The sequence below is a fragment of the Panicum virgatum genome, chromosome 5N, assembly GCF_016808335.1.
Source record: "Panicum virgatum strain AP13 chromosome 5N, P.virgatum_v5, whole genome shotgun sequence".
Classification (NCBI taxonomy): Eukaryota; Viridiplantae; Streptophyta; class Magnoliopsida; order Poales; family Poaceae; genus Panicum; species Panicum virgatum.
In genome coordinates, this window is record NC_053149.1 from 1,698,773 (window position 1) to 1,721,762 (window position 22,990).

Genomic DNA, 22,990 nt, shown 5'->3' on the forward strand with positions numbered 1-22,990 from the left:
ACCACAGCGGCGGTATGGGCGTCGGGCGCACAGTAGAAACGCTGGAGCTCACTGTTGACTCGTTTGAACAATTTTGACTCAAGTTTGACCCGCTAAAACTCCAAATTTCATATAGAAACTTGGAATTTGACCAAAATAAAAGTTGTAGAGCAAAAGAAGAGCTACAACTTTCGTTTTGGGCAAAAGTTGATTTGGAGCTCGGATCATGGAGAAAAACGAGATCGAACACGGCTAAGCAATGTTTAACGCGCGGACTCGGTTAACGTTAACGACGCGCTTAAGCCATGATTAACGATTAAACATGTGATTAGCGAGCACGATTAACACAGTGGTGTTACACAAGCTTTACCAAAAAAAATAGGGGGGCATATGTTGACAGCCAAAATTGACATCGACCGGTCTGACCGGTCTGTCCGAGCGGTAGGGCACTGTAGCCTGCCCGGCAGGAGACCGACGGGTCTGACCGGTGGGTCTGACCGGTCCAAGAGGAGTCCGAATACAACTAGGGTTTTTCATAGATTTAGATCTGTAAACAGGATTTCTTGTGGGATAAGTCCACCCCACCCTATAAATATAAAGGGTCACGGCCGATTGAGCAGATCCAATCGATCAAAAACATATCAATATACTACTTTTCGTTATTTTGCATTATTTTTGTCTTCCTCAAACCCTAGCTCTTCCAACCCCCATACTTGCTATTCTTCCTTCATCTTCGCGACGTTTGAAGACGTTCTAGGTGGCCTGCCGATCCTAGAACAAGCCTACGCGCGCTTGCCCTGACGGGGTCCCTCCCGGGTGAGCGTTCGTCGGATTTCACCGTTCTGCACCGGCGAACCGGTCTGACCGGTTACCCCGACCGGTCTGAGTATCGGCGCTGCAATTGTGCCGTTGCTCACCGCGCGATCAAGCGCATTCGTGTGTTGGCCCTAGATTGGCGCCAACAGGTGGAAACTGCACAATGCTACATTGTGGTTACAGACTCTTGCGGAATGTCAGAGTACCTGATCATGAATGTGAACATGCAAGTTATGAATACTGCAGCGATGTTTACTATTAGAGGCATTTTTTGAAGCATGTTAAGAGAAATAGAGTTAATGACTTTAGTATGTGTCATCTATATAGGCTATATAGTTGATATGAATTTTACTTGCATGTTATTTTTTATCAAAATCTGGTAGAAATCGATAAACTAACGTCAATAGAATATTTGATCACATTATAAAAGAATTGGTGCTCAAAGAAATAGAGTATGTATATGAGCATTTACCTTAATAGATTAAAGATTAAAAGTATTGCAAAAATAGAGTATGTATATGACTTTATGTAAATAGATTAAAGATTAAAAGTATTGCACATAGTAGAGATCATATGGACATTTTCTTGTTTATTGAATCTCGTAAAAATCGATAAGCTAAAAGAAAAAACACCAATATAATATTTGATCACATTATAGAAGAATAGGTGATGAAAAAAATAACGTATGTATATGATTTTATTTTAGTTAATTAAAGACTAAAAGTATTGCATATTGTAGAGATGACATGAACATGTTTTATAATTAATAAGGTAGTTGAAACTTAGTGGGACACTTAGTGGAGAATGATGTGGACACCTTGCATGAAGAGAGAGTGTGTCTATTAGTTTTCTTTGTGTCATAAAGAGTGCCTTCATGAACCAGGAAACACTAATGTGATGGCTTTGCGAGTTGATTTCTTCTCATTATTTGAAAATGTAATGGAGATTCTACCATGCGAAGAGAGAGACTATAAGAGCTTAAATTGTCATTTTAACACTAAGTGTTCATGTTATATTGAAGTAGAGCCTAAATTCAAAGCAAGAAAAGTTTTTGTTTAAATGATTTTCTCATCCAACATCTCTTTATAATTCATAGTAACAAATAATATTATGTTAGTTGTTTCTTTGTGAAAAAATTGTATGTTTTTTGAACTTAAGAGAGTACTGCAAGGTGCAAGGGGATACTTGGTATAATTATAATCATGAATCTCAAAGTGCTTATAGTATATAGGAAATACAAATAAATTCTCTTTTTATGAATTTGGTGTAAGAGAAAGCTGCTCAAGTTATGTCATAATAGCGAGCATCCTTCGTGGTCTGCCTGGCTATCTGTCTTAATTCATGCATGTTGTATCCCTTCAACATTTTATATGTCCATATGACTTTTGAGATTGCCATTGAACATGAACGCTTAATTTGTTAGCAAGCATCAAAAGGATGTGAGTTTTATTTTTTTTAGAGCAGAGGACGGGAGTTTTATTTTTAACCCGAGCTAAGTATATTCAGCCTTGTGGAAGGTGGAAACTGCACAATGCTACATTGTGGTTACAGACTCTTGCAGAATGTCAGAGTACCTGATCATGAATGTGAACATGCAATTTATGAATACTGCAGCGATGTTTACTATAAGAGGCATTTTTTGAAGCACATATCTCAAATATGCTAAGCTTCAGATTGAGCCAACCCTATAGTCATTTTGTGTTTGCTGTTAAGATTCAGAATATGGACACTGAAATGACGCCCTTGATACAAAAAGAACCAGATCAAGTTGGTGAATGTGCAAGCTTAAGGGAATATTGCGACAATCTTTAGCTTGCAGTATCCCTCTGATCAAATACAGATTTCGAATTAGTGCCAAAAGTGTTCTTTTTCCGTAGAGTCATTGTGCACTCTGTTGATATTCAGACAACCACCAGCATACAGTCATTGACCACCAAGCTCAACTACCACCTGTGCTCAAACATATCCCATAGAGAAGTGACAGCTCCCAAGAATATTATGCATTCACTAGAAAATAAAATGGAAGGTTTTCCTAGGCATTGGTTTCTCTTGTTTCAGGAGTTACCGTTTGTCAGGCAACTGTCAAAGACATTTTCTATTCTTGCTCAATTTGCCAAAACATTTGCTCGCAAGTAACAAGAAAATTCCTGATAGTTAACCCATATTTGACATGCACATGTGCTACATATATGCCACTGTTCAACAATGATATCTCTTCCATCACCAGCTCCGCGTGTCCTCTTGATGTCAAATGTAGCATAAAAATCCATCCACACCAACACTCAATACTGAAGAACAATCTTCAGTTATCTTTGATCTGTGACTCCAAAGCAACAATGTAAAGCCGGATCAAAGTTAGAATCAAGCCAAACCACCATTTTTGAGAGAAACAACGGCAGCCATTGAAGGTTGCCTGAGCTTTTATTGTAAAAAAAAACAATAATTTACAAACACTTAAAAATCAGGAAAAACCTGATCAGAGAGAGTACACGAGGGAAATAAGAAGCAAGAGCAGAAGGCAAAAGGACCTTAAAGCAAAAAAAAAAGGTACATGGGAAAAATTGCTCCACTCTAATAACCAATCCTTGTCCTCAGCTTTGTAGCATCCTCACTTCTGAAAACCTTGGCATTGCGACATTTCTATATGCACCAAAGGGTGCAGATCAGAACCCTGCTCTTAACTGTAGCTGACTGATCTTGAAAAGGATTTGATGCCGTCCACAAAAAACTCCGCTGCCCATACACTGCATGAAGGTGAGATCAACACCTAGCGAAGATCACAAAACCTTGTTTAGTTGACAGTATAGAAAAGGATGGAGACAGTTCTGTCAACAAAAAGGGCAAGGAAGGTTTAGTGAACCCACCCACCCCTGGCCTCCCTCTTGTAGGCAAAGTAGCGAACACCTGGTAGGTTGGTACGCTGGCGATTGCATCAGGAATTGGCATGTGTACCTTGCATTGCAAAGTAGAATGAGCATCCGGGATTTGGCAGGCGACGAGGAAGGGCAGAGACGGCCGTGCAGTGGCCAGTGGTCGAGGACCCTGTACTTTGCATATGCCCCCTGGTCGAGGTGCGCTCCTGCTGCCGCTCGTCCGCCACCGTCCTCCTCGCCGGAATCGAGGTCGCCGGAGTCAGGACCGTCCAGCAGCTCCGGGACACGGGGGGCTCTCCGGCGAGTCACGGCATGCAGCGGAGCCAGCGCGTCCTTGCGACAACCAGGGGAGGACGGCACCCCGAATACCGACCGTCGGAGGCTGGACGGCGAGAGTGCGATATGATGCAGCCCGGCGGCGTTGCTCGAGCTCGGAGCCACCAGAGGAGCCCGTCGTGGGCGAGGACGCCGTGGGCGCCCCAGCGCTTGTGCTCCGGGGCGGAGGCGAGCTGCTTGGTGGCCCAGCGGCGTGTGGCGGTGGAGTAGAAGAGGATGAAGCCGTGGCGGGTGGCGGGGGCAGGGTGGAGCTGCGCGATCATGAAGTGGCCGGTGCGGTCCGGGTCGGCTATGAGGCCGATGCTGCGGCGCGGGCAGAGGTCGAGGCCGCCGAGCGGGCAGGCGTCGGGGCCGCCGAGCTCGGAGGAGGGCACGGCGGGGAGGCGCTGGGCGGTGCGGGAGCGGGCGTCGCAGAGGAAGTACTCGGGGCGGTTGATGCGGGCGCTGCCCCAGGCGGCCTTGACGAGGAGGCGGGCGGAGGAGGAGTCGGCGACGAGGATGATGGGGAAGAAGCTGGTGAGGTTGGCGCGCAGCACCAGGGTGGAGGCGCGCGGCGGGTCGTGGAGGTCGAGCAGGAGGTCGCGGCCGCGGAGGATGCGGCGGTGCCGCTCGTCCCCGGGGCGGTGCGGCCCGCCTGTGATGGTAGAGAGGGCCACCCACCGGCAGCGCTGAGGCGACTCGTCGGATGGCTCCTCCGGCTGCTGGCGAGCGCGCGAGGACTCGGCGGCTTCGGGCGGCGCCGACATGGCTGGGCTGGGAGGGTGGTGGCGACTGGCGAGTGGGTTGGTTTGGTTGGATTTGAATTTTGAATTGAATTGATCCGCTACTAGGCGCTAGAGGAAGGGGATGATGGATTTATATAGGAAGGAAGGCAGGCGTGAGGAGCAAGTTGGTGTGCCGTGCCCGTGCCAGGGTTTACATTATCACTGATACATTGTTTATCAGTGCCCTCCGGTATCGATAATCGATTGAAAATCGGTGAAATATCGCTAAAATCGACTGATAAGGAAGGTCAAATTCAAATATCGATAATCAATTATTTATCATTGATAATCGATGCAAATCGGTCGATTTATCGAAAATTCGGCTGAGAAATGTATTTAGCAGATGGAAAATAGAAATTTTTATAGTATTTTTATTTGGTTTGTTAAGTATGGTATTTTATAAGGTAAATTATAGAAATTATACGTAGCTTACGATAGAATTGCATTAGAAATAAACATGTACATATATTTTGGACATAAATTGAATAAACTATAGATACATATTACATATATCCATGTTATGTATAATTATGCAAACCACACAAATAGGCATACACCAAATGAAATTGCACATAAATACAAAAAAGTACATAGTCCATACAAACCACATTGTCCATATTAGCATAAATTGACACAAGTTTTATAAAAATTGGTAACAGACTCATATGACCACATCCATAATTCATACAGAAAGGCACTTAAAACATCCATTTTTCATAAATGACACTTTTTTATAATAATTATGTAAACCAGTTAGACATAGTTTTTTTAGTATAAGCATACATATTATAGTCAACATTGAAGCCTATTGTATCCTAACTGATTTAACAACAAGTCAACATTGAAGTCTTTCTTCCCACCACTAATATTTAACACTAATCTACATTGCAAATTATCAGTATAACCATCCATTTGTAGCATAATATACAACAATATAGTAAATACCCCATGCATATTTGGTCAAGTTGGTGAAAGGAAATAGAAAATCAACCAAAGTTGTTGAATATCAACTGATTTGCATTGATTATCGATGGATTTGCATCAATTATCAGGCTTTAGTATTGAAAACATTTTTTTGTCTAAGCAAACGGTGGTTGTTTTTAATATGTGACATCATTCTAGACTATAGAGAGGCTCTAGTTTTTTTATAGAATTTTTTCCACACTAGTTATAAATTTCTTTGAAATTTTGAAATTTGGATCGAAATCCATCGAAAAATCAATTGAAAACCGATATCAGTCAACATCGGTAACGGTAAATTTCACCGATAATCGCGATTATCGAGCGGTTTTGTATTCCATGGCCCGTGCGTCGTCGACGTGCAGCTGGCGACGGGGGGCTCTGCTCCGCTCCGCTCCGCCGCTTGCCAGCTGTGATTGGTGGGTCCGGGTGATGTCACCCAAACAAGGCACGCAACGCAACGGAATGCGAGGGCGAGTGATGCGCCGATGCATGCCTTTTTTTTTTTGAGCGTAGAGATGCATGCCTCATTGGCCCAATAGTCTGATCGAAGTTGGCCGGGCCATGACTGGCTCAAAAGGAGCCCAAAGAAATTGAATCCGGATCCACGGTCATTCGAGAAACATGGGCCGTGAAGGGCAGCCCGTGAATCCGGATCCACATTTTAGCACGGCAACTTTTAGTAGCAAACCAAACATGTCCTTTAGTGGTTAAATAAAATTGGTATGATCGACAGTGGTATAGGTGAAGTAAATGTAATCCCCCTAAAATAGAAATATTTTTTATTCATCTTACCACATACAAAAGGGATGCTAAGGAACACAGTAGAAATTAATACTCAAGAAGCAATACGAACCAAAATTACCATTACCACCCAAGTCTCTATCTCTTCTTCTCTACTACTAAAAAGCTTGCAGTGTCCTCACCCTCCTATGTTTCTGCCTCCCTATGGTTCTGCCAACTTCAACTCTCGTCCGTCCGATCAATATCAAACGAATCTCCAACATTCATTGCCTTTCTGCACCGCCTCCCACCCCCGCGCCCCACAACCACCCACTCCGACGGCTTCCCTCGCGGCAGGCCCCCCTCCCCAACCCGGCCGCTTCTGCCGCCTGCCGGTCTAACCAGCCACGCCGCCGCCCTCCCACTCGCGCGGCGCCCTCCCCGTCTCCCTCGCTCTCGCGCCTCCCTCACCCGCCTAGTTCTGCCCGGCAGAACCACGCCGCCCCTCCTGTTAATCGGCGCCGCCAGGTGGGCTCTCCTACTCGCTCCCACGAGTCCACGACCCGACCTCGGCGCCCGGTCCGCCCTCGCTGCGGTGCCCTCCCGCGCTCGCCGCCGCCGCCGCTCTCGCCTCCCCCTCTAGCCTCAGCGGAAGCGGGCGGCCGCAGCGTTGGTCGCGCTCGGTGTGATGGCCGCGGACTGCGAGGCCACGCTCCTCCTCCGGCCTTCCTGGTGTGAGAACCGTCCAATTTGATACTATTTTAAACGAACTGTCGGTCATTATCATCCAGATGAGAGTTAACACGTGCTTGCCGGAGAGCGTGCCACGTGTTATCCCACATCTAGAAACACGAATAACCGACACGCCATTCATCCAAAATAATATCAAATCCGGTAGACCCAGTATGTGCTCCAACATACGCCCAGAATCAGCATATGCACATACAGTTTACAATCGAATATATCGCCAAGATCCTTCATCTTGTGCTCAGCTCTGATAGCGATATTCACCAAGTCATTGAAGTCTTCAAACTTGGTAGTGGAGAGCTTGTCTTGCAACTCTGCGGAGAGCCCATCGTACAGGCGTTCTTGCTTCTTGGCATCGGTGGCCACTTCTTCAGGTGCATATTGGGAGAGGGTGTTGAAGGCATTGACATAGGCCATCACATCACGACTTCCTTGAGTGAGGTTCAGAAATTCCTTCTTCTTGATATCCATTATGCCCTTGGGGATATGGAAGGAGCGAAAATCTGTGCGGAACTCCTCCCATGTGAAGCGGTGGTTGGCAGGGTGAGATGCCTTGAAGTTCCTCCACCAAGCCCCAGGGGCATCATGCAGTTGATGAGCAGCAAATAAAACCTTCTCATATGGCTCACACTCAATAAGACCCAGCTTTTCTTCAATCACATTGAGCCAGAAATCCGCATCAAGAGGATCCTTAGAGCCACGAAAGATGGGCGGGTTGGTGCGGAAGAAATCCCCAAACCTGTTCACTTGAGGCTCAGCTCTTGGGCCATGATTGCCGGCATTGCCCATTTGATTTACTATAGTCGCCATAAGTTCAGTTTGCCGGGCCAGGACGTCCGCGAGGCTTGGGTGAACGGGAGGATTAGGAAGGGGAACCTCGTTGTTGCGGTTGTTATTGCCACCCGAACCATTAGCACCATCCCTTTCAGTTCCCGAACGCAACACCATCCTGTTAATAAACAAAACAGTTAGCGGTCAGGAATGAAAGATGGAGAATGATACTCAAAGGCAGGGTGAAAAGACAATGGGTAGATAAAAATCTAATACACGATCAACACCGGAGTAGCAATTTTGGGAGGAAAATAGATTTGGAGACCAGAAAAGAAATATGCATGCATGCGAGGCATGAATGCAACATGACGTCTCCTCACATCGTGAGCATGCCTTAACATTCTAGCACTTACTTACGACCCGAAACAACCGCATTGTCCAGCAGCGCTACAACCCTCCTACTAGCGCTCAGGACAATGGGTGATTCCCACCTTCTCAACTCCGGTAAAAGGCTCAAAAGATTTCCAGCAGGTAAGGGTTTTCCCTACGCTCCCACTACTCATGCAGACAAGAGGGGTTAAGCATATCTTAATTAAACAAGTGAAGCAATAAGGAGGAATTAGTTCTAAGACCAAGGAAGAAAGGTAGCATTTCACCTTAGGTTCAAATTTTTTAACCAAAGTAAATCTTAGTGCAAGTAATCAAATTTTATTTGACTCTCAACCCACTAAACAAATTTTAGATTCACTTCATGGAAACCTCAGCTCTGATACCCGTTGTGAGAACCGTCCAATTTGATACTATTTTAAACGAACCGTCGGTCATTATCATCCAGATGAGAGTTAACACGTGCTTGCCGGAGAGCGTGCCACGTGTTATCCCACATCTAGAAACACGAATAACCGACACGTCATTCATCCAAAATAATGTCAAATCCGGTAGTCCCGGTATGTGCTCCAACATACGCCCAGAATCAGCATATGCACATACAGTTTACAATCTAATACATCGCCAATAATCTACAAAGAGCAGTTTTATAAAAATAGAGTTCGAAACTTAATATTACAAGTTTAATATAGGTGGATTTCAAACTCCACTTACAAGCCTTGGGCTCACGAAAGTCATATTAAACAGAAACAAGCTTAGGGTTTATTGAATTTACATGCTCTCACGGAGTTCAGCTACGATAAAACATACTTAAGATGATGATGCCTTACTCAAGGACATCACCACAGCTGTAACGACCTACTCCTCCCCGCGTTAGGATCAGCGGGGTAGAAGTGGCCGAACACCACTTCCGGCTCACCTGCAACTAGGTTTAGAAAGCAACCTGAGTACAAAAGGTACTCGCAAGACTTACGCAATTAAATAAACAAGGATCATGCAATAGCTCAAGTAAAAGCTTTAAGGTTAAGTAATTATTGCATCAGCATTAGCTCTCTACCCTATCGCCTATCACAATTAATTAATATTACCCAAACCCCCATTAAAATTTTAGTTAGTTACAAGTATATCAAATAAAGTGACATAGAGGTGCCATGAACCATTTCCACCAAACCGAATTTCTACGAGGAGTTCATGGGATAAGGAGCTTGCTCATAACCGAGAGCGCGGCAATTCGAATTGATTATAACCTTGCAAGGGTGTACTACTTTACCCACACGACGCGAGGACCATGCGACTCACCCAACCGATCACGCCGGGCAAGGGGGTACTCACGTCAACCGTTCCCAACAAGGCTCGATCATTGAACCTCACACCTATCTTACGAGTAGAGACTTAGTTCCACCAGGGACATTTCTAAACTTTCCTACACATAGGTCCACCTGGGGACACACTAAGCCTCTCTGCATAGCCCGTAGCCATGTATCTAGGACTGTACATCAATGATCAAGTCAAAGAAGGTAATTGGCTTATCCGTACCATTATATTGGTTATGTGGTAGCACGGAAAGGTGCTCAAAACCGACGTCATCCACGGACGGTCCTTAAACGATTCAAGCGGACTATGCCCAAGTGACTCCATTCTCTAGGCCCTACCATTGCGCTCGAATCTCGATACTACCAAACTCTTAACAACCCAACCGAACTAGTGCGATCAAGGGTAAACGGTAAATGTGATCCTCTAAACCATTCCTGTCTAGCGAGCAATATAAGTATTCTAAGCAGGGCTAAGCATCTAGTCAAGTTAAATAATTAACTAACTAAGTAGTGCCAAGAACAAGGATAACAAATCAAGGAAGGACTATGCATCAAGATAGGTACAACAATGCAATACATACATACTATACATATATAGCCCAACAATACCCATGTGTAATAGCTAAACTAAATCAGATTAGACAGGTGCAAGGAATATGCTTAGCTGCTTGCCTTGGTTAACTTCGGGCTCGACCTCGAATGGGACTCCGGGTTCAGGCTCAACGGACTCGGTGGGCTCCACGGGTTCGATCTCCGACGGTTCGGTCACTATAATGCATGAATGTGATGCAAGAATTAAGAAATGAACTAAAAAACAAGCATAAATCATGAAATAATTTGAGCATTCCGAGAACATTGCAAAGAACTCATGAAAATTGGTTTTGCAGCTAAAGAATTTTCCTATAATTAATCATAAATACATTAGTTTTCAGCCACTCTAAACAAGATAAATCAGAAAATGCATACAAACTTTTGCAAGATAAAACTATAGATAAATCTACAGCAAAGTAACATGCAAAACAATATATTTCATGAGTAGATATCATCTAGAGGAATCCAACAAAATAAGTTTCATAATTTTTGGAGTTATACACGAATTTCTACATATTTTGCAAGATTGCTGCATAAAGAAAAACACTTGAAAACACTGGGGGCACCCACAGCCGACCAGCCCAGCGGCTGTCAGGCGGGGCCCACGGCCAGCGGCCCACCAGGCCGGGTCAAGGCAAAGCCACGCGCCTTGACCCGCGCGTGGGCGCGGCCATGGGGTGCGCGCGGCACGACGCGCGCGCACGCGCGGCGACGGCGGCGGCGGCGCGAGGTGCTGCGGCGAGGCGGGGCCAGAGCGGGGAAGGGAAGGTGCGCACGGGGTGGAGGAGGTGGCAGCGAGCCTCACCGGCGGCGGCGCAGGCGAGGAGCAGCAACGGACGGGCGGCGCGGCGGCGTTGGGCGGCGGTTGGCCGAGGCGAGCGGCGGCGGCCCTGTGCGGTGAGGAAGGAGGCCGGGTTAGGGGTGGAATCGAAGGAGCAGAGGGAGGAGAAGCTGCCCCCGCGAGGAATCGGCGAGGGGCTCACCGAGGGCGGCGAATCGGTGGCGGCAAGGAGCTTGGGCCGGCGGCAATGGTGGAGGGGAACGGCTAGGGTTTGAGAGGGGGCGTAGAGGATAAGGCCTCGGCAATGGTGGAGGATAAGGGCGAGCAGAGGACGCGCGCGGCACAACTGCCGAGGATGACCGGCACGTGTCCTGGGGTTGGCCGGCGGCGCGCCGAGCAGAACATAGAGAAGAGGAGATGGAGAGGCTGACGGGTGGGCCCGGCGAGGAAAAAATTATTTCTCTTTTTTTTCTTGGTCTGTGACAACTCTCCCCCCCCCTAAGAAAATCTCGTCCCGAGATTTAGTTAAGTAAGAGGGGAAGGATAAAACTTGGACTAGATTAAGGCCACATTCACCTAGACAGAACAAATATCTAAGAGAAGATGTGCAAAAGCATGGGTGATGTGGTGTGATGAGATATTCCTAGAGTCTTCTTGATGGTGATTGTGTACACATATAACAGTATCCAGAAAAATAAACTTCATTAAGAAAGTGGAGTGATAGAGAGAAAACTTACTCATCGGAAAAGAATTCAGGGTATTCTTGACGTAATTGATCTTCACGCTCCCAAGTGGCTTCATCTTCGGTATGATTGCTCCATTGAACCTTTACAAACTTCACCATGTTACGCTTCACCTTTCTTTCATCTCGGTCAAGAATGGCAATTGGGTGTTCTTCGTAGGTAAGACCCGGTTGAAGGTCAAGTGGCTCAAGGTCGATGGCGTCAGTTGGAACACGATGACATTTCTTGAATTGAGAGGTATGAAAAACATTGTGCACGACGGAGAGTGATTGAGGAAGTTCCAATTGATAAGCCACGGCTCCAACCTTCTTGATGATCCGAAAGGGTCCCACATAGCGTGGCGCTAATTTTCCTCTTACTTGAAAACGGTGAGTGCCCTTAAATGGAGAAACCTTGAGATAGACATAATCACCAATTTTGAGGTGGAGTTCTCGGCGACGACGATCAGCATAAGTCTTTTGACGAGATTGAGCAATGCGAAGATTCTCATGAATAATCCTGAATTGATCATCGGCATCTTTCACCAAATCTAGGCCAAAGAAAGGCCTTTCTCCATATTCGGACCAATTGATAGGAGTCCTGCACCGTCTTCCATAAAGGGCTTCAAAAGGTGACATTTTGATACTTGCTTGATAACTATTGTTATAAGAGAACTCTGCGAACGGCAAGCATGTAACCCATTTCTTCTCATATATGGGAGCACAAGCTCTTAACGTATCTTCTAGGATTTGATTGACTCTCTCGGCTTGACCGTCGGTTTGATAATGATAAGCAGTGCTATAGGTGAGATCAGTTCCCATGGCTTCATGAAGACTTCTCCAAAAATGAGCGACAAATTGAGGACCACCATCAGAGACAATTTTCTTAGGGACACCATGCAGACAGACAATGCGAGTGAGGTACAACTCCGCATATTGCTTGACGAGATAAGTAGTCTTTACCGGAAGAAAATGAGCCAACTTTGTCAAACGATCCACGATTACCCATATAGAATCATACCCTTGAGAAGACTTAGGTAACCCGGTGATAAAATCCATTCCAATTTCTTCCCACTTGCATGATGGGATAGGCAAGGGCTGAAGAGTACCGGCAGGTTTGAGATGTTCGGCCTTAACCCTTTGGCAAACACACACTCAGAGACGTACCGAGCAATTTCTCGCTTCATACGAGTCCACCAAAATCTTTGCTTGAGATCTTGATACATTTTAGTACTACCTAGGTGAATGGAAAATTGAGAACTATGGGCTTCATCAAGGATAATTCGCCTGAGGTTATGATCCTTAGGCACCACATTCGCTTCCCAAAGAATAGAACTCCTTGATCATCCGTAAAGAAACACCGAGCTTTTGCCCTCCTTCATTAATTCCCGAATTCGAGCCATACCCTTATTCTTTTTGAGCTTCCTTAATTTGATCATAAAGGTCGGATTTAACCGTGAGAGTAGCAAGATAACCTTTCTTGACCATAGAAATTCCGAGTTTTCGGAGATCATCACAGAGAGTATGCAAAGGAGGGGCTATGGACAAGCAATTACATTGAGCCTTCCGGCTTAGTGCATCAGCGACGACATTTGCCTTACCAGGATGATAATGCACTTCAAGATCATAATCCTTGATCAGTTCAAGCCATCGACGTTGCCTCATGTTGAGATCAGATTGAGTGAAAATGTACTTGAGATTCTTGTGATCAGTATAGATGTTGCAATGATTACCAAGCAGATAGTGACGCCATATTTTGAGAGCATGGACAACAGCCGCAAGCTAAATCATGGGTAGGATAATTTTCTTCATGTCACTTGAGTTGACGAGAAGCATAGGCCACCACTCGGCTTTCTTGCATAAGAACACAGCCAAGACCGATGCGAGAGCATCGCAATAAACATCAAAACTCTTGAAATATCTGGCTGAGCAAGACTGGAGCATAGTGAGGCGATCCTTAAGGGTTTGAAAGGGCTGCTTCACAGGCTGGGGACCACTCAAACTTGACCCCATTTTTCAGTAACTCGGTCATAGGCTTCGCTATTTTTTGAGAAGTTCTCTATGAACCGGCGGTAATATCCCGCAAGTCCAAGAAAACTCCGGATCTCATGGGACATTCTGAGGTTGCTTCCAATCAAGAACATCTTGCACTTTGCTAGGATCTACAGCAATACCATCCTTAGAGAGAATATGACCCGAGAAAAAGAGACATTTTCAAGCCAAAACTCACATTTGCTGAACTTGGCATAAAGACGATGCTCTCTAAGCTTTTGGAGGACGATATGAATATGACGAGCATGATCTTCTTGGGTCTTGGAATAAATGAGAATGTCATCGATAAAGATGATCACAAAGACATTAAGTTCCTCCATGAAGATACTATTCATCAAATACATGAAATAAGCCGGTGCATTGGTGAGGCCGAAGGACATGACAGTGAATTCATAGAAACCATATCTAGTAGAAAAAGATGTTTTTGGAATATCTTCTTTCCCGGATCTTGATTTGATGATAACCTAATCTTAAATCAATCTTGGAGAAATATCGAGCTCCCGAGAGTTGATCAAATAAGATATCAATCCGAGGAAGAGGATATTTGTTCTTGACAGTGACTTTGTTTAACGGACGGTAATCAACACACATCCATAAACTATCATCTTTCTTCTTCACAAAAAGAGCCGGGCATCCCCAAGGAGAGGAGCTCGGACGAATGAAACCCTTATCCAACAGAATCTTGAGTTGCTCCTTCAATTCCCTCAGTTCATTAGGAGGCATTCGATAAGGCTGTTTAGAGATAGGAGCAGTCCCGGGCATGAGCTCTATGACAAATTCAACCTCACGATCAGAAGGCATACCCGGTAATTCTTCTGGAAAGACATCCCAATACTCACAAACCACGGGAATATCTTCCAAAGCAGTAACTTTAGTATTTGGCAAAGCATATAGACAAGATTCCATCTTGGCAAAGGAGAGTAGAACTCTATTCCCTAAGGGATGAAAAAGATCGATGGTGCGGGGCCCACAATTGATAACTCCATCATGCTTACCCAACCAATTCATCCCAAGAATCACATCTAACCCCAGCTTGTCTAGGATGAGAAAATTGGCTCGAAAAGTAACTCCCTCAATGAGAATTGGAACCTCATTAACAAAGTGTCTGGCAATGATTTCCCCACCCGGTGATTCTATATGGTATGACACTTGTAGGTTTTGCATCTCAAGCTTATTATGCAGTATAATTTCTTGCTGATGAATGATAAAGTTGCTCCAGAATCAAAAAGAACCATCGCAGGGTGAGAATTGATTAGGAGCGTACCCATGAGAACTTCGGCATTCTCCGGAATTTCTTCGGCGGTGGTGTAGTTGAGACGGCCACGCTTAGGAGCTTGTTGTGGCTTGGCTTCTTGGCACTGTGCTTGAGGTATAGGGTTATTCGGCCTGGGTGCATTGAAGGCACCGCCACGCCTCGGAGAGGGACAGTCCCTGGAGAAATGGCCTATACCACCACAATTGTAGCATGGACTCTTTGCGGCAACATTTGGATTGCTCCAATAGGCATTGATCGGCCTAGGAGCTTGTACTTGAGGAGATTGAGGGTGACGCACAATCCACATCGGGCGGGGAGGTTGAGTACCCTGGTGCCCGAGGTGGAAAAGGAGAAGGCCCCAGACGTGGACGTGAAGTAAATGTAATCCCCCTAAAATAGAAATATTTTTTATTCATCTTACCACATACAAAAGGGATGCTAAGGAACACTGTAGAAATTAATACTCCTCAAGAAGCAATACGAACCAAAATTACCATTACCACCCAAGTCTCTATCTCTTCTTCTCTACTACTAAAAAGCCTACAGTGTCCTCACCCTCCTATGTTTCTGCCTCCCTATGGTTCTGCCAACTTCAACTCTCGTCCGTCCGATCGATATCAAACGAATCTCCAACATTCATTGCCTTTCTGCACCGCCTCCCACCCCTGCACCCCACAACCACCCACTCCGACGGCTTCCCTCGCGGCAGGCCCCCCTCCCCAACCCGGCCGCTTCTGCCGCCTGCCGGTCTAACCAGCCACGCCGCCGCCCTCCCACTCGCGTGGCGCCCTCCCCCTCTCCCTTGCTCTCGCGCCTCCCTCACCCGCCTGGTTCTGCCCGGCCGAACCACGCCGCCCCTCCTGTTAATCGGCGCCACCAGGTGGGCTCTCCTACTCGCCCCCACGAGTCCACGACCCGACCTCGGCGCCCGGTCCGCCCTCGCTGCGGTGCCCTCCTGCGCTCACCGCCGCCACCGCTCTCGCCTCCCCCTCTAGCCTCAGCGGAAGCGGGCGGCCACAGCGTTGGTCGCGCTCGCTGTGATGGCCGCGGACTGCGAGGCCACGCTCCTCCTCCGGCCTTCCTGGTGTGAGAACCGTCCAATTTGATACTATTTTAAACGAACCGTCGGTCATTATCATCCAGATGAGAGTTAACACATACTTGCCGGAGAGCGTGCCACGTGTTATCCCACATCTAGAAAACACGAATAACCAACACGTCATTCATCCAAAATAATATCAAATCCGGTAGTCCCGGTATGTGCTCCAACATACGCCCAGAATCAGCATATGCACATACAGTTTACAATCGAATACATCGCCAAGATTCTTCATCTTGTGCTCAGCTCTGATAGCGATATTCACCAAGTCATTGAAGTCTTCAAACTTGGTAGTGGAGAGCTTGTCTTGCAACTCTGCGGAGAGCCCATCGTACAGGCGTTCTTGCTTCTTGGCATCGGTGGCCACTTCTTCAGGTGCATATTGGGAGAGGGTGTTGAAGGCATTGACATAGGCCATCACATCACGACTTCCTTGAGTGAGGTTCAGAAATTCCTTCTTCTTGATATCCATTATGCCCTTGGGGATATGGAAGGAGCGAAAATCTGTGCGGAACTCCTCCCATGTGAAGCGGTGGTTGGCAGGGTGAGATGCCTTGAAGTTCCTCCACCAAGCCCCAGGGGCATCATGCAGTTGATGAGCAGCAAATAAAACCTTCTCATATGGCTCACACTCAATAAGACCCAGCTTTTCTTCAATCACATTGAGCCAGAAATCCGCATCAAGAGGATCCTTAGAGCCACGAAAGATGGGCGGGTTGGTGCGGAAGAAATCCCCAAACCTGTTCACTTGAGGCTCAGCTCTTGGGCCATGATTGCCGGCATTGCCCATTTGATTGACTATAGTCGCCATAAGTTCAGTTTGCTGGGCCAGGACGTCCGCGAGGCTTGGGTGAACGGGAGGATTAGGAAGGGGAACCTCGTTGTTGCGGTTGTTATTGCCACCCGAACCATTAGCACCATCCCTTTCAGTTCCCGAACGCAACACCATCCTGTTAATAAACAAAACAGTTAGCGGTCAGGAATGAAAGATGGAGAATGATACTCAAAGGCAGGGTGAAAAGACAATGGGTAGATAAAAATCTAATACACGATCAACACCGGAGTAGCAATTTTGGGAGGAAAATAGATTTGGAGACCAGAAAAGAAATATGCATGCATGCGAGGCATGAATGCAACATGACGTCTCCTCACATCGTGAGCATGCCTTAACATTCTAGCACTTACTTACGACCCGAAACAACCGCATTGTCCAGCAGCGCTACAACCCTCCTACTAGCGCTCAGGACAATGGGTGATTCCCACCTTCTCAACTCCGGTAAAAGGCTCAAAAGATTTCCAGCAGGTAAGGGTTTTCCCTACGCTCCCACTACTCATGCAGACAAGAGGGGTTAAGCATATCTTAATTAAACAAGTGAAGCAATAAGGAGGAATTAGTTCTAAGACCAAGGAAGAAAGGTAGCATTTCACCTTAGGTTCAAATTTTTTAACCAAAGTAAATCTTAGTGCAAGTAATCAAATTTTATTTGACTCTCAACCCACTAAACAAATTTTAGATTCACTTCATGGAAACCTCAGCTCTGATACCCGTTGTGAGAACCGTCCAATTTGATACTATTTTAAATGAACCGTCGGTCATTATCATCCAGATGAGAGTTAACACGTGCTTGCCGGAGAGCGTGCCACGTGTTATCCCACATCTAGAAACACGAATAACCGACACGTCATTCATCCAAAATAATATCGAATCCGGTAGTCCCGGTATGTGCTCCAACATACTCCCAGAATCAGCATATGCACATACAGTTTACAATCTAATACATCGCCAATAATCCACAAAGAGCAGTTTTATAAAAATAGAGTTCGAAACTTAATATTACAAGTTCAATATAGGTGGATTTCAAACTCCACTTACAAGCCTTGGGCTCACGAAAGTCATATTAAACAGAAACAGGCTTAGGGTTTATTGAATTTACATGCTCTTACCATTTTCAGATAAAGCATAAGAAAACAAGCTAAAACTTTGATAAACAGCAAGGAAGCATGTGAACAAGTTGCACCACTGAATACTACACTTCACAAGGAGTCTAAAAAATTTATTTTGAAATTTTTAGAGCAATACACAAATAAATAAGCATTTTAATCACTTTTGCAAGATAAAACTATAGATAAATCTACAGCAAAGTAACATGCAAAAAAATATTTTTCATCAGTAGATCTCAGCTAGAGGAATCCAACAAAATAAGTTTCATAATTTTTGGAGTTATACACGAATTTCTACATATTATGCAAGATTGCTACATAAAGAAAAACACTTGAAAACGCTAGGGGCACCCACAGCCGACCAGCCCCGGCTGTCAGGTGGGCCCACGGCCAGCGGCCCACCAGGCTGGGTCAAGGCAAAGCCACGCGCCTTGACCCGCGCGTGGGCGCATTCACGGGTGCGCGCGGCGACGGCGGCGGCGCGAGGCGGTGCGGTGAGGCGGGGCCAGAGCGGGGAAGGGGAGGTGCGCACAGGGTGGAGGAGGTGGCGGCGAGCCTCACCGGCGGCGGCGCAGGCGAGGAGCGGCAACGGACGGGCGGCGCGACGGCGTTGGGCGGCGGCGGACCGAGGCGAGCGGCGGCGGCCCTGTGCGGTGAGGAAGGAGCAGAGGGAGGAGAAGCTGCCCCGCGAGGAATCGGCGAGGGGCTCACCGAGGGCGGCGAATCGGTGGCGGCAAGGAGCTCGGGCCGGCGGCAATGGTGGAGGGGAACGGCTAGGGTTTGAGACGGGGGGCGTAGAGGATAAGGCCGCGGTAATGGTGGAGGATAAGGTCGAGCGGAGGACGCGCGCGGCACGGCTGCCGAGGATGGCCGGCACGTGTCCCGGGGTTGGCCGGCGGCGGGACGACGCGTGCGGCGCGGCGCGCCGAGCAGAACAGAGAGAAGAGGAGATGGAGAGGCTGACGGATGGGCCCGGCAAGGAAAAAAATTGTTTCTCTTTTTTTTTCTTGGGCTGTGACACCTGGTGGGCGGACTGCTTGGCCCTCCTTGACGGGGTCACGTGGGACGTCGCCGGCGCCGGCCTCCCAGTCAGTCCGGGGGAGGGTGGCGTCGAGGAGGGACCAGGTGTTGCGCCGGCGAGGCGGAGGGCTAGAGCGACGGCGAGATCAAGATCCGGGGTCCTAGATCCAACGCCGGCGGCCGTCATGAATCCCTCCTGTTCCCCTTCCTGCTCGCCCTGCTGGTCCTCCGCACCGTGCTTTACCGGTTTACCCGGACCCCGACGCGCGCGTCGCTCCCCCTTTGCTTCCGGCATGACGGCGCCTTCAAGATCCTGCAGGTGAGTCGCTCGCAGCCTCCCACGACTCAGCTCAGGCCCTTACTCTCCGCTCCCCTATCTCGGTTGCTGATTGATTTCACTCTCTGTGGCTACTGCTGCTGCTAGGTGGCGGACATGCACTTCGGGAACGGGCGCCACCACGTGCTGCCAACATGGCGCTGGGGTGGCGTGCGCTGCTCGGACCTCAACACCATGCAGTTCCTGCTTCGAGTCATTGAGGCGGAGGGGTCCGACCTCATCGCCGAGTCATTGTCGAGCTGTGCTGGTCAGTTTCTTAGAATTGTCCTCGTACAACCCTGTCTGGATTCCATATGCATTTGGACTTGTTCTCATAGCCGCGTTTGGTTTGGCGTTAATAAATTTTCGCAGTTTTGACCACTAATTACAGGTACTAAATAAAGTCAAATTACAAAATAATCTCCACAACCATGGTACTGTAGCAGTTACTGTAGCCAATGAGGTATTTGACCGTACGATTAGAGGACAATTAGAGTATGGTATTGTAGCATTGCTGTATCTAATTATGGACTAATTAGATTCATTCAATATTCTTATGCGTCGCCTAGGCGACAAGGCACTCCCCTATTTTGGCCCGCCTAGGCGGCTAGGCGGTGGTGACTCGCCTTAATGCCGTAAGAACATTTGGTTCATTAGGTTCGGCTCGCAAATTTACACTCATCTGTGAAAAGATTTTGCAAATAGACTTCGTTTAATGCACCATGCATGCAAGATTCCTTCGGAAAAAAATTCACCAAAATTAAACCAAACACGGCCCATATCAGTTTGTTGTTGTAAAGTGTTTTCTTTTATTATATTCTAAAAATCATGTGGTTTAGTGCTTATGCTTATCAGGGAAAAAATATATTAGCACTGTTACCTGTTACCGTAAAAGTCAGTTCAGAAAGCACCCATGTACGAAATTAGATTAGCCACTAAGTTCTGAAAAAAGAATATGTCATGGTATGTAGATGCTACTTGTATATGTCCTGAAAATGCTCTGAAAAATTTCAGGTGCACCTTTTAGTACTTCCGAAATTGTTCAGAGAAAAATGCTGATGAAAAATTTCAGGTGCTTTGACATTTGGAATTCATGTGAGTACACCATAAAATGGCAATTCTCTGGACACAAGTAACACAAAAATGAGATTTCGACATTTTCGATTATTTTGTGGAGCTGCATGAGAATTTATTATTTTGAATTTTCTTGCCAAGACCCTCTTATGACATGGTGCTTTGGTTCTTTTCAGTTTTCTGTTGAGGAGAAGCAGTTTTTGCAGTCTATGCAATTCATGATTGGTATATGAGCATTAAAATGGTGATTTCAGTTGGGAATATTTAGGTGCAGCAAAGACCATTGCAAGAGTTCTTGCTATTAACACTACGAATTCTAGGTTGCCTCCAACATAGTAATGACCAACATTCAGCTTTAAGCAATTCTATCTGTCTCTGAATTGGTCATAAATTTTCCCAAGGCTAGCAACTGTGTGTTAACCTTCTGGCATCTTACGGTTTTTTTTTCATTAAGGGAAATCCAGTATCCATAATTTGCAAGTAAATTTGCATTTCTTGCTAGGCTCATACATGTATATATTTAAATTAGCTTACACCAAACATCTCCTTGTTCTGGGCCCACATGTCTGCACTCCTTGACCAGCTTTTCTAATCAACTCTGACATGGAGATTTTATAAATTGGCGAGTGCCTCAGCTTTTGTGTTATGTTTCTGGTTGGAATTCTTTGTGACTTGAAAGAGGTATAACAGATGAATCCATGTGCTTCTACATAGAATCTGTAATTTTTTATGATACATGGAAGACAAGATGCCCCTAGCACCCAACATGAGTAATTTACATTTCTGAGCAAACCTTTTGTTTATCATCATTTGTTATCCCTGATCTTTCTGTTTTGCTTTGTTTGAACTAGAGACGATTCCCTTGTTGCTGCCTTGCTGGCACTGATCGCACGGGTACAAAGATGTCGGTGTCCCGACCCGGGGGCCCGGATCCCAACTAGTAAATGCTGCGTGTTTCCTCGTCCCAGATGATGATGCAAGAGGCAACACAGTAACACACGGTTTATCCTGGTTCCGGCCGCGGGGCCGTATGTCCAGCAAAGGGGGTGTGCGAGGGCACTGTATTATCTTGCACCCGGAGTGCTTGTAGTAGGGGGTACAAGCAAGGCGAGAGAGGGAGAGAAGCTCCCAAGTCTCAGCTAGGAGTGGAGTCGGTTGAGATGAGTGCTCAGTAGTCCCTGAACGTCCTCTTGAAGAGAGAAGCCAGAGAGACCAAGCGGACTAGAGTTCAGAGAGAGCCTAACCAGCCAGCAGCAGCCAGAGTCCAGCCCCAGCTAAGGGGAGCCCGCCTCCTCCTTTTATAGTCACAAGGAGGGGCGGCGTACATGAGTGGGGCATGGAAGTCGCCGTCCTGCCCTGAATCGCGGGGTACAGTGGTCGGACACTGTAGGAAGTACACTGTGGGAAGGCGGCGTGCGTCGCTGTCGTCCGGATTTCATCCTTGGTACAGCGAAGATGACGCCAGTCGTCCGGTAGTGTCCCGGCGGTAGAAATGGCGCGGGACGGCCCCGGATCCCATGGTCGGAGTGCGGTCGTGCGCACTAGAAGGTCCGGGGGACACGTGGAGGTCCCGGGCTCCTAAAAAGGGGAGGTCCGGGGCCCCGTCCGTGTACGCTGAGCGCTCCGTTTGGGAGGACACGTGACGTTACCGTACCCCTTCCCCAGTGGGAGGTGAGTCCGGATGGTCGGTGTCGGCAGAACAGGAACGGGGGCCGTGCCGGGCCCGTCTTGTCTCGCGTTGCATGTCCCACAGTGCCGCTACAGCCTTCTGGATGGCGGAAGCGGTGACCGAAGTCAGCGGATGGGACCCCGGTCACATCCACTATGGGAGTGGCGGCCTGACGCCGCCTGTCCTTTGAGCCGTGGCAGAGTGGCTGGCTTTCAATGCCTTCGTACGACGAGCGGTTGGGCGGCGGGGCCGTTTGTCCCTTGTGCTGAGAGACGGCCTCGAGCGAGGCAGGAGATGAGTCACCGCTCGAGGGTAGATCCGCTACCCTCGAGCAAGGCGGAGGTACGTTGCGTGATCGAGGGTCCCGAAGGGAGCCCTCGAGCGCGGCCGAAAATGAGTCACCCGCTCGAGGGTAGATCCGCTACCCTCGAGCAAGGCGGAGATTGTCCAGCGGGCCCGAGAGGAACCCTCGAGCGAGGCGGAGATCGTTCCGCGGGTTCGAGGGGGATGTGAATGGGCCGCGTGCTGGGCTTCATTGAGTCCTTTCCTTTCTTCCAGATTGGAAGGAGGCCGTGGGCCTAGTTGCCTTAACAGGTGTTTGTGTTTTTAAAAGCGGTCTTAGTACCCCGATTAGGGTGTCCCTAATTGTGATACCCGACAGTAGCCCCCGAGGCTTTGGTTGAATCAGTGGGTTCGGCCAAAGGGTAATTTGGGGATTTCCCTTTTGACGTGATTAGTCAATGCCGCGCACCCGCCAGACGCGCCTGAGCACCAGCCCGGCGGATGTGACAACACGCCGGTC

General features: G+C 47.4%; 1 protein-coding gene and 1 long non-coding RNA gene across 3 annotated transcripts; one reads left to right on the top strand and one right to left on the bottom strand.

Annotated features, from left to right (window-relative positions):
- Positions 1–4,102: 4,102 nt before the first annotated feature.
- Positions 4,103–4,750, bottom strand: LOC120672849 (the record flags this gene model as incomplete). Its single annotated transcript, XM_039953458.1, has 1 exon — positions 4,103–4,750. A coding segment is annotated over exon 1 (648 nt), but the record flags the coding sequence as incomplete, so codon positions are not given.
- Positions 4,751–19,141: 14,391 nt separating this feature from the next.
- LOC120672242 lies at positions 19,142–21,423 on the top strand. Of its 2 annotated transcripts, none has more exons than XR_005674020.1 (3): positions 19,142–19,448; positions 19,554–19,713; positions 21,371–21,423. It is a non-coding gene; the product is annotated as an uncharacterized LOC120672242 (long non-coding RNA). The 2 variants fall into 2 exon arrangements; XR_005674019.1 differs by lacking the exon at positions 21,371–21,423 and adding an exon at positions 20,696–20,939.
- The last annotated feature ends 1,567 nt before the right edge of the window (positions 21,424–22,990 follow it).